The sequence below is a fragment of the Myxine glutinosa genome, chromosome 3 (assembly GCF_964187855.1).
Source record: "Myxine glutinosa chromosome 3, kmMyxGlut1.1, whole genome shotgun sequence".
Taxonomy (NCBI): domain Eukaryota; kingdom Metazoa; phylum Chordata; class Myxini; order Myxiniformes; family Myxinidae; genus Myxine; species Myxine glutinosa.
Genome location: NC_136263.1, coordinates 108615619 through 108633837, shown reverse-complemented (window position 1 = coordinate 108633837; position 18219 = coordinate 108615619). Strand labels below are relative to the sequence as shown.

Genomic DNA, 18219 nt, shown 5'->3' with positions numbered 1-18219 from the left:
CTTGGACCTGCCTACTCTTGGACCTGCCTACTCTTGGACCTGCCTACTCTTGGACCTGCCTACTCTTGGACCTGCCTACTCTTGGACCTGCCTACTCTTGGACCTGCCTACTCTTGGACCTGCCTACTCTTGGACCTGCCTACTCTTGGACCCGCCTAATCTTGGACCCGCCTGCTCTTGGGGACCTGCCCGCTCTTGGGGACCTGCCCGCTCTTGGGGACCTGCCCGCTCTTGGGGACCTGCCCGCTCTTGGGGACCTGCCCGCTCTTGGGGACCTGCCCGCTCTTGGGGACCTGCCCGCTCTTGGACCTGCCCGCTCTTGGACCTGCCCGCCCTTGGACCTGCCCGCACTTGGACCTGCCCGCCCTTGGACCTGCCCGCCCTTGGACCTGCCCGCCCTTGGACCTGCCCGCCCTTGGACCTGCCCGCCCTTGGACCTGCCCGCCCTTGGACCGGCCCGCCCTTGGACCGGCCCGCCCTTGGACCGGCCCGCCCTTGGACCGGCCTACTCTTTTTTCCCCCCTCTTTTCTCCCTTCTTGGTTTTGTGTAGGAAGAGATTTTTCCTGTGATAATCCATAAATAAAGACAGTGTGATTGAAGGCTTGGCTTGGTGTGCTTCAGGCCGTAACACCGGGCAATGCAGGATTGCTTTGCTGATGGGAATATTAAGAGAGGATGGGAGCAGAGGGGAAGGAGAGTGGAGGGAGAGAGAGGAGGGTTGGAGGAGGGTTGGAGGAGGGTTGGAGGAGGGTTGGAGGAGGGTTGGAGGAGGGTTGGAGGAGGGTTGGAGGAGGGTTGGAGGAGGGTTGGAGGAAGGTTGGAGGAGGATGAGGAAGGAGAGTAAGAGAAGAGAGTAGAGGAGACGGAAGGTTGGAGGAGAGGGAGGCGAGGGGAGGGGAGGTCCCCCTCAGGGGCCTTTCAGTTACTTTAAAAAAAATTCAATTGTCGGTACATTTCTCATTTAAATTGTGAGTTTGTTTGAAAGCCTTGAGGCAATATTGATTGAAAGGAACTACAGTGCCTTCAGAAAGTATTCAGACCCCTTCACTTTTTTCACATTTTGTTATGTTGCAGCCTTATGCTGAAATCGTTTAAATTCATTTTTCCCTCATCAATCTACACTCAGCACCCTGTAATGACAAAGAGAAAACAGGATTTTTGAAAGTTTTGCAAATTTATTAAAAAGAAAAAAACTGAAATATCACATTGACATAAGTACATATTCAGAGCCTCAACTCAGTATTTAGTTGAAGCACCTTTGGCAGCGATTACAGCCTCGAGTCTTCTTGGGTATGACGTGACAAGCTTTGCACACCTGGATTTGGGGATTTTCTGCCATTCTTCTCTGCAGATCCTCTCAAGCTCTGTCAGGTTGGATGGGGACCGTCGGTGGACAGCCATTTTCAGGTCTCTCCGGAGATGTTCGATTGGGTTCAAGTCAGGGCTCTGGCTGGGCCACTCAAAGACCTTCACAGAGTTGTCCCTAAGCCACTCCTGCGTTGTTTTGGCTATGTGCTTCGGGTCATTGTCCTGTTGGAATGTGAACCTTCGGCCCAGTCTGAGGTCCTGAGCTCTGTTTCAGTTTTTCATCAAGGATATCTCTGCACTTTGTTACGTTCATTGTTCCCTCAACCCTGACCAGTCCCCCAGTCCCTGCTGCTGATAAACACCCCCACAGATGCTGCCACCACCATGTTTCACCGTTGGGATGGTATTGGGCAGGTGTTGAGCGGTGCCTGGTTTCCTCCAGACATGATGCTTAGAATTGAGGCCAAACAGTTCAATGTTGGTTTCGTCAGACCACAAAATCTTGTTTCTCAGTCTGAGAGTCCTTTAGGTGCTTTTTTGCAAACTCCAAGCGGGCTTTCATGTGTCTTTCACTGAGAGGCTTCCGTCTGGCCACACTGCCATAAAGCCCATATCGGTGGAGTGTTGCAGTGATGGTTGTCCTTCTGGAAGTTTCTCCCATCTCCACCCAGGATCTCTGGAGCTCAGCCAGAGTGACCATTGGGTTCTTGGTCACCTCTCTTACCAAGGCCCTTCTCCCCCGATTGCTCAGTTGGGCCGGGCGCCCAGCTCCAGGAAGAGTCCTGGTTGTTCCAAACTTCTTCCATTTAAGAATTATGGAGGCCACTGTGCTCTTGGGAACCTTCAATGCAGCAGAAATGTTTTTGTAGGCTTCCCCAGATCTGTGCCTCGACACAATCCTGTCTCTGAGCTCTGCAGGCAGTTCCTTCGACCTCATGGCTTGGTTTTTGCTCTGATATGCATTGTCAGCTGTGAGACCTTATATAGACAGGTGTGTGTCTTGCCAAATCATGTCCAATCAATTGAATTTACCACAGGTGGACTCCAATCAAGGTGTAGAAACATCTCAAAGATTATCAAGAGAAATGGGAGGCACCTGAGCTAAATTTCAAGTGTCATAGCAAAGGGTATGAATACTTATGTAAATGTGATATTTCAGTTTTTTCTTTTTAATAAATTTGCAAAACTTTCTAAAATCCTGTTTTCTCTTTGTCATTATGGGGTAGTGAGTGTAGATTGACGAGGGGAAAAATGAATTTAAACATCACAAAATGTGATAAAAGTGAAGGGGTCTGAATATTTTCTGAATGCACTGTGCCTGACTGACTGTTGCGACTGTTGACTGTTGCGAGTGCATCTGAATATTTTAAATGTTCTTGACATATTTTAAAGATGTTTTGCATGTCCAACAATTCATATACTTTTTGAGATGAAGGAAATGTTTAGCAATTGTGGGTCATGAGGGCATCACTATTGGCAAATTTACTTCCTGTACATGGGCAAAAACCTGATGACCCTTCTTTATTAGCATCCTTGAGTTGTCATTTCAGAGCAATGAGGGCATATAATAAAGCTTCCAGAATTAAGTGAATGATGAAATGAATGAATTAATGGGATTGGAACTCGATAACCACAGCCACACTCTTTGTGTTATTTTCTCCTATCTCTCCACAGGTGTTGCCTCCTTACAACGGCTTTGGATCATTGGAGGACTCTCTTCAGAACTGTCTGTTTATCGTTCCTCAGCAGCCAAAGAAAGACTACATGAAAATGCTCGACAACCACAACAAAGTGCTACGTTACAGTGCAGTCTTGGTAAGTATGTAATCACGACAATAACATTTCCAGTATAACGATGATGGCCGAGCTGAAAAATCATGAGAAAAAAAAACAGAGTGAGACTTGGACAAATAAGGGATGTGGGGATGAATGAGGGGTAGTGGAGGATGCAGAGGTGGACAAGATGGATACAGCCGCAAAATCTCGCGAAGGAAAAACTGCAATTGTGGAAGGAGATGAGTTTGGGGTGGGCGAGGGGGTTTAATGGTGGTAGATGGTTTTGGATGGGGGATGATCTGAGATGTTGCTGAACAGCTGTCTTGAAGACCTGGAAGAAAGAACGAGATTGAATAGAATGTGGAAGTTGATTCAACATGTGGTATAATAGAGGAATGAGTGAGTGGAGGTGAGCAGTGATTCTGGATTTTGGGAGTTTCACCAGAAAGGAGGCTGATGTTGGATCGCATGCACTCGACAGAAAGAAACTTGGGGGGTGGGACAAAGCAGGGAAAGAGCAGAGGGTGCAAGACAAAGGAGGCGGCAGAAGACAAATAGACCACCGACCTCCCTGCTATGGGAAAGTGAACAAGCGTTACACCTCGGTCGCCCGTCGGGGAAGTGATGTGAGTTGACAAAGTGGAAGACGCAGAAAACATGCTATGATATGATATTTCGCTCACAAGGTTCAGACATACATGGAGGCGTCCATCTTGGATTTTGACGTGGCGACCCAATTTTCTATAGCGTTCTTCCTTATGCCGAGATACACCCACACACCAGATTAGAAGTTGGTACTTCGCTTATTTTTCGAGATATTTCGCTCACAAGGTTCAGACAAATATATGGTGGCGGCCATCTTGAATTTTGTCGTGGCGACCCAATTTTCAATAGCGTTCTTCCTTATGCCGAGATACATCCACACACCAAATTAGAAGTTGGTACTTCGCTTATTTTCCAAGATATTCATCTCACAAGGTTCAGACATACATGGCGGCGGCCATCTTGGATTTTGACGTGGCGATCCAATTTTCAATAGCCTTCTTCCTTGTGCCTAGATACACCCACACACCAGATTAGAAGTTGGTACTTCGCTTATTTTTCAAGATATTTCGCTCACAATGTTCAGACATATATATGGTGGCGGCCATCTTGGATTTTGACGTGGCGACCCAATTTTCAAAAGCGTTCTTCCTTATGCCGAGATACACCCAAACACCAGATTAGAAGTTGGTACTTCGCTTATTTTTCAATATATTCATCTCAAGGTTCAGACATACATGGCGGCGGCCATCTTGGATTTTGACGTGGGTTGCACCCACACACCAAATTCGAATGCGGTCCTTCGCTTACGCACGCACGCACGCACAGACGGACGGACACACGGACGGAGGAGAAAACCATAGTCCCCTTTTCGCTCCGCTGTGCGACGGGGGACAAAAACGCATGGACTCAGCTTCATCGCCGGAGATTTTTAGATGAGGATTCGCTCACTTATTATGAGTAACCTTGCCAAATTACAAATTCCAGCCCTAATATGGAGGCAATGATGCTACTCACAGATATTTGCTGTAATGAAAGAAGAGGGCTCCAACACTTTATGTGGGACCTCATGCTGCCAAATGAAAAATGGCTTCATAAGAAGTGTGGTCAATATTGGCATATAACTTCATAACACACTCTAAACTCTAAAGTCTAAAGCATTAAGACAGAACTACAGTCATTGGAAAATCTATAAGAAATGCCACAATTGTCTTTTACAAACCTCAACAACTTTTTTGGACTTGCTTAATTATTTATTTTACCTTTCTCTAATTTTAAGAATCGTGCCAACCACAAAGATTTCCTCTGTGTTGCAACCATTCATCCACTCTTTTCATTACCATTAAGACTGTTAGAACAACTCTATTAATGGTACAATACAAATCAGCCATAGTTTTAGCAACATTTAAACTTCACCTACATTACTACTGACTCAGGATCAACTGAGTTGTTCGAGTACTTTCGTGAACAGAGAGTTTAAATTAATCAAGAGAGTTGAAGAAAGACTTCTCCTGAATGCGCTTTCTCAGCCTGCTCAAAAGTCAGTTCGTACTTCTAAGTTGAGAAGGTACTTGTAACACCAAGGGGAATGTTATACAGTTTATTATTTAGCTACTGAACTTTGCAAAATTTTGTTGAAATACTTTTTGGAGAACAAACAACTGCATGTGACAAGAATCAATTATCCTGTGTAGTATTTGCTCAAAAGGAATGTCACACCATGTTTGAAAAACAACGGAGCTTTGGTTGAGCGGTTAAAGAGTCTCTTTTCAGCCGGACTGCTATTGGTCACTAGGTTGGCAATGCTTTGTGCAGCTATGAGGAAGAGCTCTTCTTCAGTGGTCTGTACACCACAAGCCACAACACTCAAGGCCAGATCAGTTTTTTCCCCTGCACTGGATGCAGACTATCCTATCAGGGAGGTTCCCTCGTTGGAAGAGGTTGCCACTGGCATAGATCTCATGACCCACATTGAGCGAGTAGCACTCTTTTGTACTGCCTTCCACTTTGCTGGTAGGATTGTTGAGAGCGAAGATGACAGGATGCTTATTGGCCCCCGCCATGTCTCTCAGAATATCCTCTGTAAACGCCCCTTCAATGGCAACTACTCCAATCAGCACCGTGGGTTGCAGAGTTTTCACAACCTCAACCAGGTTCTTAACATAATGGTGTTCTTGAGCAAATACCTCCTTTATGGCAATGGACATTCCATAGCCCTTTGCAATCAACACTTTGGAAACAATCATCCAGATGCTTGATGGAATCTACACAAATTGTTCCATCCTTTTTTCATGGACTTCCAGATGGGCAATTGCCATGGAATCCTCATCAGCTAATTCGTCTGAATTTAAAATAAGAGTTTCTTCACTCAACTGATGTGTGCTTGATTCCCATGGCTGTTCATTTTTACAAGCATCTAAGTGAGTGGTTATCATCTAAACCAAACAATAACTAAAATTGAGAAATGGGACATAAGGCATTGGCATCTATTGTGTTTGATTGAATGATAATGGAGAATTGGGTAACATTATGAACACTATCTTTGTACATGAAAAAATATTTTGGTTCAAGATACATCATTAACATTACATTAATAATCACCAGTATGTTCCTCATTTACATCACTAGTAATCCCTCTGGGAGCGAAATGTTGTATCCATACCCCCCTGTCTCAAGCAGGGATCAGTGGCTAAACCTCTTGCACAATTCTCCATGTCCAGGTGAAAATTGCACGTTTGGGAGGGTGGGGGGCTCCTTTGTGCCCAAGACCTGGCCCTGAGTATCCCCAACCACATATGCAAAATTTGATGGAGATCGGCCATGCTGTTTTAGATTCCATAAAGTGCATACATACATACATACATACATACATACATACATACATACATACTGTTACGTTTGTGGGGGTAGGCAAGAAATACCTTAGGAAAGTCAGGAATGTGGAGGTTTTAGTATGGACCGTGTAACGCGAAGAAGATGAAGCCATCTCGATGTACATAAGCAGGGTAAATGTTCAGGTTAAGAGTGTTTGCATGTAGCCATAAGGAGGGTGGTTTTGTGCTAATTAATTATAGGTCTTATGGTTAATAATCCCCAGTATGTATTGCCTCCCTGTGATTTTTCCCTAATGTTTTTATAAAACTCAGCCGGCCAGGCGATGGGCTCCATTAGCCAACCATGCTGCCAGGTCTGATAGAAACAGCATTTGCCGATCGACAAGTAAACCCCGACGTCATCCGAACATTCTCGAACAGCAACTAGACTCCGCCCCCCAACGACTCGTGACGGGGAGACCACACCCCGGGATTCGTGATTGGTTGGAGTGATGGATGATGGAATAGTGCTCGGTGATTGGTCAGAGTGTGACGTCAGCGTCAAACTTTCGAGAGCTGAAGGAAAAAGACTCCGTCTCGCCATCTTGGTCTCTTCTTCTGATCCTGGGATTCATAGTAGACGGTCGTGTTTGCCGCGCTCTCCTTTGTTCTGGCTTGGTCACGGGCGGTGGCCCATCTTTGGCTTGTGTGTGCTTGTGAAGAGACTGAACAAGAGAGGTTTGGGGCAGTCGGCATCGAGAGAAGTATCATGTTGGGACGTCGAGGACCGCAACTCTGCGCCATTTTTGTGCGCTTCCCGTGTGGTGGTTTGGAGGCGATGAACGTCTACAAGCCCTCGGTTGAACTGCAAAGCTGAGTGCCGGCCGATTACCAAAACATTTTATTTTCTTTTATTTCTCCCTGTGTCTGTAATTGAGTCCATGTGGGACATACGTACATACAGTGGCGTATCAAGGAAAAATAATGTTTGGGGTGATATACAGTATCAAATTTCCACCTTTCGAAACTAGAATGGTGATAGTTGAGCGCATAGTCTCGCCTCGCGCATTCTGAACAGAAATACCATTGTTAACTGAACACTCTACTATTATGGCCCATACATCCGTCAGCCCATCAGCCCATCATCCATGCACCCTGTACCCTATTATGTCACATTGTTTGTTGTGATGGTTTATGAACGTCAGAAATTTAAATCTTCACTTACATCGGGTCATAGATCAGATATATGAAGTTTCAGATTTTTGGATAAGAATTTCAATTCAACCGATTATGGCTGGAATGCCACTTCACCGTTGTCATAATTATTACCCAATATACCCCATGGGTGTTGATATATGCCAACTTTCAATTTTTGTTCATTGAATGGTTTTGGATAAAATGATGGCAATTTTAAAAAATGTAATCCATTGTGGCTGTCATACCATGTGACCTATGACATCAGAGTTAGTATTTAATTATTCTCCATGGGGAGTCCCTCCTACGTTTAAAGTTTTGCATCGATCGGACAAGCAGTTGCATATTAAACTATTTTTAAAGCAAAAATATATAGACACATGCACACAGACAGACAGACAAACAACACACAAATACAGATCCCTTTCGGGGTGAGACAAATAAAATGGTCATTGGCCCACTCAGCGTGCACTTGTTGTTGTGATTGTGTGAATCACCTTTTCCTAGCCTTGAGTGAGGCAAACTCATCTATCACAGCTTCAAACTCGATTGACTCGGCTTGTCCTTGCTCAATGGAGAGGATGGCTCGATTACTGAGCCGAGAGTGAATCATTGTGGATCTGAGAAAGGTCTTAATCAGTTTCAGTTTGGAGAAGCTCCTCACACGCTGCCACGCTCACACACACATGGTGAGAAATGTTCTCAGTGTGATGGGAATGTTGGGGGAAGATTCCTCAAATACCCACTTCACAGCAGATATAAGGATTGCATGTGTCTTCCAGTCCACCGATCTGGTCGTACCCCTCTGTGAGATGGTGGAATTTCAAGGCAATGTTACTGTTGTTGGATGGGTCCACCAGGCAACTGAATGACGTGAGAAACCCAAACTCAATGTTCGTCACCAATCTGATGGGTGTCTCGGGTCATTATCCTCATGTGGCACATCCAAGATGTCATACTGCTCGTGTTTGATCTCATCTTGTAATGAGAAACCTGTGTCCGCGGTGTCTTCCACTGGCGTTCTCTTCTTCCTTATCTACTGCTCTGTAGAGATTTCCATGTGTTCGCAAAAATGGACGGCATTGATTTTCGCCTACCCGACGGTGTTATCCTGCTCATTTTGGGAAAAATAAAACAAGGGCCCCAAACTTGGCAGCAGAGGCATCTAGCCCGAGCCCAGCCGTTTGGAGAATGGTTTGTGTGTCATTAATCTCAGTCAGCTCCGGCTTCCAACCGAATATGTATACTGTGAAAATGTAGGTCATCATACTATTCAACAAAATAGCCGACGGTGTGTCCTGCGTCTCAGTGTTACTATCACCAAGCTGCTCCAAGGCTTCGGATATTTCATACATGTTGGACGAGACAGCGTCAATTGCATCGTGCTCGGAACTCCATCCTGTCTTGCAAACTCGCTTCACCATTTGTAAAAAATATCAAAACATTTGTAATTTAGATTTAGATATGGGAGTCTGTGGCCTGTGTGGGGGCATGGGTGGAACAGCTGATGAGTGTAAACAAGCACATGTTTACAGTTTACCAACATCAACGTCACTGATGCCTTCACCTTGTACAGGAATGAGTATGTGAGATACTGTACATTCAAGGCTTCGGTTTGGAGTTATTTTCCCAGCATTCCCTGTGCCCCTGTTTGGTGGCCCCACTCTCTGGCACAACGTTGGTCGCAGCCATTGGCCAGCGGACTCCCTGCGCTCCCACCCGCAATGTCAAGATGTTTGCACACTCAGCTCTGAGCTGTCCACCCTGGGTTCGGATTCTGAACCAGTTATAAACTACCACCCTGATGTTCCATAGAAAGGATGATTCATTCATGTGTTTGGTGTTCTAACCGAGTCGGCCATGCACCATGGGAAAAACGTCCTCGTAGGTGTAGATAGATCATAGATTTAAATTTTTCTTGCCGCCCCCCAATAAGTGTTGCTCGGAGAGGTTGCCCCACCCTCCAACCACCCTCTCTACCCCAATACATACATACATGAAGTGGAACATGCGAAAAAAGGATATTAGGATATTTTACAATGTGTAATTATTGTTGCTGCTGTTGTCATGGTTGTTGTTGTTGTGTGCTCCTTCCATGTATGTTTATATATTTTTTATTGCTATGAGAAATATTATTATATATAATTTTGTATGTTCCTTCTAAAGGGCTCCTGCTGTCGTACAATAATAAATGTTACCAATGGAGCCGCTACATGAAGCTCCCATTCCCGTTTCTTGTTCCTCAATCCGGAAAGACAGGCCTTTTAAAACGGGCACCTTTATGATTAAACTGAAACTAATTTTTGTTCCCATGACCTGTATGGGGTTATTTAATGCTCATGACCTGCATGCGAAATTTGGTGAAGATTAGATCAGCTGTTTTCAATTCTATAATTATCATACACTGGTGGGGTCACCTTTAGGAATCCCACGGGCATGGAGGTGTATCGTTCCCAATGGTGCAGCCGTTTTTGCGGTACCTGGGACAATAACGTTATGCAGGATTCCAAACCTGAAAATGCTGGAGACCAAAGCTGAAATAGGAAAAACAATATCGCCCATTTTACTCCAGGAGATCCCAGGATTACCAACCCAAAATTTCGTTGCGATCGGTTCAGCCGTTTTTGCGGTACCTGGATGCGGACGGACGGACAGACATTTGGTGAATTATAGTAAGATAGAAGGAAATGCCTTGTTTAATATAGTAGAGTGTTTCATGTTGGGGCTATAAAAGATTCCTGGGCAAACCAACAGGTAGGTGAAGACAGGTTTATGGAGGTTTCTCATTACCTTTTTAACACATACAGTAAGTGCTTTGAAAGAGATAACGCTACATGTTCACCAGGACTCAGCGATAGCCGAGGACAAGGGACGTGCCTTCATCATTTCGTACCACCTGTCTAACGACACCATCAGCGTGTTTGAGCCAATGCAGCCCAATACGGGCCGTAACGGTGGACGCTTTCTGGAGTGCACCCGTGTTATCAAGCCCGGAAGCTCTCCTGATGCCCCTGTCTACTACAACCCGGGAGACCTGGCTATTGGGGCCACCATAGAAGGTCAGCGTTTGACTTCATCTCATTCAACAGGTCCATAACTATCTGAGGAATTACTCATTTGCTCTTTTCATGTCATTATCTGGTTTTCAGTGATGGGCAACCTGCTTGTAAAAAGTACCTTAGGAGGGTTCAACATGCATGATGGTCAATTCAAGTGATTATGGCTGGGATACCACTTCACTGTTGATGTCATCGTTATCACCCAATATACCCCATGGGGAGTTGATGATGTATGCCAAGTTTCATTTTTTTTCATTGAGCGGTTTTGGATAAAATGATGGCTATTATTTTAAATCCAATATGGCTGCCATACCATGTGACCTATGGCATCAGTTAGTATTGAAATATTCTCCATGGGGAGTCCATCCTATACATGTTTCAAGCTAGTTAATGGGATATTAGAATGAATGTTAGATATTGCGTGAGTGCTATGGCTTATCATTTTGTATGTAGTTTGTAGATAAAGTGCATTCAGAAAGTATTCAGACCCCTTCACTTTTTCACATTTTGTTATGTTGCAGCCTCATGCTGAAATCGTTTAAATTCATTTTTTCCCTCGTCAATCTACATTCAATACCCCATAATGACAAAGAGAAAACAGGACATTCAGGATGATGGCAGAGTGGCCAGACGGAAGCCAAACAATTCAATCTTGGTTTCATCAGACCACAGAATCTTGTTTCTCGGTCTGAGTCTTTAGGTGATTTTTTGCAAACTCCAAGCGGGCTTTCATGTGTCTTTCACTGAGGAGAGGCTTCCGTCTGGCCACACTGCCATAAAGCCCAGATCGGTGGAGTGTTGCAGTGATGGTTGTCCTTCTGGAAGTTTCTCCCATCTCCACACAGGATCTCTGGAGCTCAGCCAGAGTGACCATCGGGTTCTTGGTCACCTCTCTTACCAACGCCCTTCGCCCCCGATTGCTCAGTTTGGCCGGGCGGCCAGCTCCAGGAAGAGTCCTGATTGTTACAAACTTCTTCCATTTAAGAATTATGGAGGCCACTGTGCTCCTGGGAACCTTCAATGCAGCAGAAATTTTTTGTAGGCTTCCCCAATCTGTGCCTCGACACAATCCTGTCTCTGAGCTCTGCAGTCAGTTCCTTCGACCTCATGGCTTGGTTTTTGCTCTGATATGCATTGTCAGCTGTGAGACCTTATATAGACAGGTGTGTGCCTCTCCAAATCATGTCCAATCAATTGAATTTACCACAGGTGGACTCCAATCAAGGTGTAGAAACATCTCAAAGATTATCAAGAGAAATGGGAGGCACCTGAGCTAAATTTCAAGTGTCATAGCAAAGGGTATGAATACTTATGTAAATGTGATATTGCAGTTTTTTCTTTTTAATAAATTTGCAAAACTTTCTGAAATCCTGTTTTCTCTTCGTCATTTTGGGGTATTGAGTGTAGATTGATGAGGGAAAAAATGAATTTAAACGAATTCAGCATAAGGCTGCAACGTAACAAAATGTGAAAAAAGTGAAGGGGTCTGAATACTTTCTGAATGCATTTTATGTAGATTTTATTTCATACAATTTGCTTGCTGCATGGGATTGCAGCATACCTCTGCCTTGTCTGTATCTTAATGTGCGGAAACTAAAAGATAACCAAAAATGAAATGCAGGAATCATTACACTCACGTTGTTGCTGACAGCAGTCTAGACAGGTCTTTCTGAGTTGCCAAAATGAAAAAGATTACCAGGCCTCAAAGCCCAGAGTGCGATTCATTGTTTTTTTTAATCCATTGGTAAATGTCTCACTTACAACTACTATAAGTGAGATGCACTCATTGCCTGGTGGGTGAGTGGAGTGTGCCTCCACTTCTGGTCCTTCTAATGACACTTGAGACAGCAGCAGTTGTTTTGAGACAAGTTGGTTGAATATTTTTTTACTCCGACGAAGGGTTCACACTTGAAACATCAGCTTCTCCTTGTTTCCCACAGCAGTTACAATACATCGATCAACGATCTCTTGATTCCATCCATCATTGTACCTGTCCGTCAATTCCGACTGGCACAAGCCTTCACAATGATTCGTTTTTCCATTCTATCTAATACAGTGGTTAAATATCTGACGTATCAAATATTGCTGATGTTTCGACTGCCCTCGCTCTTTACTGGACATTCTGAAGATGGGGGTCACATGATGATTTCTGGAGGAAAAGGTGAAGTAATCGTCTGGAAAGTTCTGCCAATGCAGGCGTCGCTTGTTGGCCGATTTTCCGATAAGAGGAAACTACCAGCTGAGATCCTCGCACAACAGTCACCAAAAGTTCAGCTGTGGAGAAGAGTGGCGTGTGGGAACAGCGGCACGGTGCAGCCAGGGGCAGAGCAACAGATTTTTGGATTTTTTTCCCCTAGGAATGCTGCTTCATTCCGAATTTTCCCTTCCAGCTCCTTCTTGCTGTGATTGAGCCTGTATCCAGCTCATTCACCCCTGTGTCCTCTTCTTGCTCTCATTTTCCCCCTTTCCCATTCTTGCTGCAAGTGTCCCTCTATTTCTGCTGTTGGTGTGTTCTCCAGCATTCTACTGTGCCATGTCATGGCTCAAGGGGCAGCAGGGAGGTCGTAGGGAGATTTAAGGCAATGTTATTTGGCCTTATTACTTATTATTCCTTGGAGTAAAGGTTTGTGATGCATTCTATTATTGGATTTAATTTGCTTTTAATCTCTTTTTGCCTGTTACATACATCATCAATGATAGTTCTAACTTAGCTATTGTAAGCGTGAACAGTACCGTAAAATGGGGTGAATAGGGACAGCAAGGTGAATAGGGACAGCAAGGTGAATAGGGACAGCAAGGTGAATAGGGACAGCAAGGTGAATAGGAACACAAACTGAAAAAAGTTCGGAAACGTTTTTCGCTGAAAATTGATAACCATACTGATTTGTTGATATTTGGGTTGAAAGTGTTCTCTTGTTTTTTTAAAAAGCAACTTATAGTCCCTATTAACCCCCTATATGGGTTAAATAGGAATAAATAGGATTTTTATGGCTGTCTCTATTCACCCCGTTTTACAGGTGAATAGGGACAGTCACTAATACAAAAAAATAATAATCAAGAAATCGGGACAGTTTGGAGAAACTTTTTATCCCATATTTTTTTTCATTGGCACCGTGGATTATATTATGGGTGCATATTATGTGCATCCATCTGAGCTATCAATTTAGCAATAAGTTGGAAACTCAGGATTGTTTCTTGATTATTATTTTATTGTATTAGTGACTGTCCCTATTTACCCGTAAAACGGGGTGAATAGGGACAGCCATAAAAATCCTATTTATGCCTATTTAACCCATATAGGGGGTTAATAGGGACTATAAGTTGCTTTTTAAAAAAACAAGAGAACACTTTCAACCCAAATATCAACAAATCAGTATGGTTATCAATTTTCAGCGAAAAAAGGTTCCGAACTTTTTTCAGTTTGTGTTCCTATTCACCTTGCTGTCCCTATTCACCTTGCTGTCCCTATTCACCTTGCTGTCCCTATTCACCTTGCTGTCCCTATTCACCTTGCTGTCCCTATTCACCTTGCTGTCCCTATTCACCTTGCTGTCCCTATTCACCTTGCTGTCCCTATTCACCTTGCTGTCCCTATTCACCTTGCTGTCCCTATTCACCTTGCTGTCCCTATTCACCTTGCTGTCCCTATTCACCTTGCTGTCCCTATTCACCTTGCTGTCCCTATTCACCTTGCTGTCCCAATTCACCTTGCTGTCCCTATTCACCTTGCTGTCCCTATTCACCTTGCTGTTCCTATTCACCTTGCTGTCCCTATTCACCTTGCTGTCCCTATTCACCTTGCTGTCCCTATTCACCTTGCTGTCCCTATTCACCTTGCTGTCCCTATTCACCTTGCTGTCCCTATTCACCTTGCTGTCCCTATTCACCTTGCTGTCCCTATTCACCTTGCTGTCCCTATTCACCTTGCTGTCCCTATTCACCTTGCTGTCCCTATTCACCTTGCTGTCCCTATTCACCTTGCTGTCCCTATTCACCTTGCTGTCCCTATTCACCTTGCTGTCCCTATTCACCTTGCTGTCCCTATTCACCTTGCTGTCCCAATTCACCTTGCTGTCCCAATTCACCTTGCTGTCCCTATTCACCTTGCTGTCCCTATTCACCTTGCTGTCCCTATTCATCTTGCTGTCCCTATTCACCTTGCTGTCCCTATTCACCTTGCTGTCCCTATTCACCTTGCTGTCCCTATTCACCTTGCTGTTCCTATTCACCTTGCTGTCCCTATTCACCTTGCTGTCCCTATTCACCTTGCTGTCCCTATTCACCTTGCTGTCGCTATTCACCTTGCTGTCCCTATTCACCTTGCTGTCCCTATTCACCTTGCTGTCCCTATTCACCTTGCTGTCCCTATTCACCTTGCTGTCCCTATTCACCTTGCTGTCCCTATTCACCTTGCTGTCCCTATTCACCTTGCTGTCCCTATTCACCCCATTTCACGCTATTCAAATTCATTATTTCATTTTTATAAATGCTAACTTTTGTCCTTACTTTATGCATTGATGTTAATCCACTGAATATGCATAGAATAGATTTCTTAGCGCAATCGCAAGGACATATCACAACTGTTTTTTGTGTTTGGACCCATAACAATGAATGTCTTTTGGACTCTCATGGATACAGTACATAAATCCTCCGGGATAGTGAATTAGGCTTGGGCTGTGCCGAGAATCCAGATTAGGAAAGTACACTATTTTCTTCCCGTATTTTCCGCTTTTCATAAAGCCTGTGCTATGGTTGTTGTTCATGCTCTAACCTTTATAAATGCTGAGCATCAAGCAAGGAAGCAGCACATACCATTTTAAAAGTCTTTCGTCGGACTCAGCCGAGTCGGATTCAAACCATGGATACCCCAGACACAGAATAGACACTCCGACCATTACACCACCGAGTATGGTATCTCAGGATGATCCTTTTTTTCTATTATTACTAAACTTCAGTAAATGTTTGAGCAAATAACTAACCTTTCCATGTAACGTTCCTTTTCCCTGTCTGCAGTGTTCAAGCATCACTTCATCATCACAGATGCCGATGCCTTTGTGTTAAGATACATGGAGAGCCAAAAGTCTTTATTCCCTGAGACATTCTTGTCCTTACAGCAAAAGTTTAACGACGACAAAGCCAGCGACGAGGAGGCACCGAGTGGTAATGGACGCTGACATATCCTATTTATCAATGTCTGCTCGATTTTGCTTTAGCACTGATTATTATTGCTTTGTTTATTTCTTTCAAATGATGAGGATGCGTATTCTCTGAATTGTTTTTGTTTAACGTTTTTTGTTCATTAGTTTTTAATTTGATGATGTCATGTATTTATACATCTCATCGAGTGCCTTCGCGCGTGTGCTCTTATCCTGGGTTTGTGTGTCCTTGTACGGGCCGAGTGTTCTTGCGGGGCCTCCTTTAGATCTGTTGTGTTTCCTCTCTGCCCTGTTTTCTTGTTCGTTATTTTTCCCCATACTTGTTGTCCCACTGTAAGGTGAGTTGTCTTTTTCCACTCTTCTCCTCACTTCACCATAAACCTCAATTTCGTATGAAAGAGGACATCCACCTAGACGCATTGTAATAACATGGATTTGGCCTTTTTTGGCATATATTCGATATACTGTAGTAAAATTAACAGCCTGAAATTGAATATCATTCATGGACTATGAGGGTCAAATACTGAGACATGTCTGACTCAGATTGGTTGTTGTTTGCCTTCTTGGCATAATCTATCTATAATTCCAGTAATCTCTGTGTGTTTGTTTGTACGTTTGTACGTTTGTACGTTTGTACGTTTGTTTGTCTGTGACCGCTGTTTCTCGACAACTACCGGTCCGATATACTTGAAACTTGCCAGGTATATTGCTGGGGACCCGAGGATGTGCCTTTTCAAGGTTTTAAATTAATCGGACAAGTACTTACCGAGCTATGGCGATTTAGCCGTTCGCCGTTCGCTTTGGCTTTGCGAATGGACCAAACCATTCATGTAAATAGAGGGGGGGGGGGGGGGGGTGTGTTCTGTGGTCGTTCGCTTTGGCTTTGCGAATGGACCAAACCATTCATGTAAATAGAGGGGGGGGGTTCTGTGGTCGTTCGCTTTGGCTTTGCGAATGGACCAAACCATTCATGTAAATAGAGGGGGGGGTTCTGTGGTCGTTGCGAATGGACCAAACCATTCATGTAAATAGAGGGAGGGGGGTTCTGTGGTCGTTACTGCCACGTGATTTCAAAGTTTTTTTTTGTTGTTGTTGTTTGCACGCATGTTTTTTTGCACCCACGTACGGCAACGCCCTAGGATGTTTACACACACACACCCCTACACAAATTTTTTTTTTTTTTTGGCAAGGAACGGGCACCCACGTACGGGCACGTCCTAGTAAAACAAATGACGTCAGTATCAAGTAAACCAATCCAGGATGAACGGCCACCACGAGCAAGGAAGTAACCCCTCCCCTTTCCCCCCCCCCCCCCCCCCGTAGACTTCCCTAGAACCCAGTCCCAGTAGACTCCCCGAGAACCCAATCTATCTATAATTCCAGTAATCTCTGTGTGTTTGTTTGTACGTTTGTACGTTTGTACGTTTGTTTGTCTGTGACCGCTGTTTCTCGACAACCACGGGTCCCATATACTTTAAACTTGCCAGGTATATTGCTGGGGACCCGAGGATGTGCCTTTTCAAGGTTTCATATTAATCGGACAATTACTTACCGAGCTATGTCCAAAAAACGATTCAACCAATCAGAGAGCAGCGAGCTATCGCGTGTGCCGAACGTGGCGGACACACTCTGCCTCGGATGGCACATTTGAGAGCGTATTCATTTATTTCACGTTTGCAAACTATGTTGGCGCTATGTTGGCGTTAAACGATGTTTTAAAACTAATAAAAACCATTTCATGTAAATAGAGGGGGGGGGGGGGGGATTGTCACTGTACTCGCACGAGCAGATGGCGGAAGTGCCTGACCGCCAAGTGAAGTCCGAGCAACTCGCGGTCGAAGGTACTGTAACGGCGTTCGGGCGGGCGAAGCTGCCGGCTAAAGAACGCCAGCGGTTGCCAAGCTCCGTTTTAAAACTAATTAAAACCCCGGGGGGATTGTCACTGTACTCGCAAGCCGTTCGCCGTTCGCTTTGGCGTTGCGAATGGACCAAAACATTTCATGCACCAAACCATTTCATGTAAAGCGTTCGCCGTTCGCTTTGGCGTTGCGAATGGACCAAAACATTTCATGGACCAAACCATTTCATGTAAATAGAGGGGGGGATATAATTTTAGATATAGATATAGTACGGGCATGCCCTAGTTTTTCTAATACCGTCAACAAACTTTGGTATGAAGGTTGTGATCAAGTTTTATTGAAATCATGTGTGTAATTTCAGAGGAAAAAGCAAATTCCTACTCTGTTGGGGTCAAATCTGGATCCACTTTGACCGCTGGTAGACCCCCGTAAACCCCGACTTTTTTTTTCATGCCATGAACAAACTTGAGTTGCATCAAACAAAAGACGATGATGACCAAAAGACTCAAA

At 44.4% G+C, this 18219-nt stretch overlaps 1 protein-coding gene across 2 annotated transcripts in view; it reads left to right on the top strand.

Moving 5' to 3' along the window:
* EFHC1 (EF-hand domain containing 1) overlaps positions 1-18219 on the top strand; it is a 97832-nt gene that overhangs the window by 58527 nt on the left and 21086 nt on the right. For both annotated transcript variants that reach the window (XM_068110223.2, XM_068110224.2), the window contains 3 exons: positions 2984-3124; positions 10481-10694; positions 15708-15854. In XM_068110223.2, coding sequence (XP_067966324.2) covers positions 2984-3124; positions 10481-10694; positions 15708-15854 — 502 coding nt within the window. The remainder of the gene's footprint in view (positions 1-2983; positions 3125-10480; positions 10695-15707; positions 15855-18219) is intronic.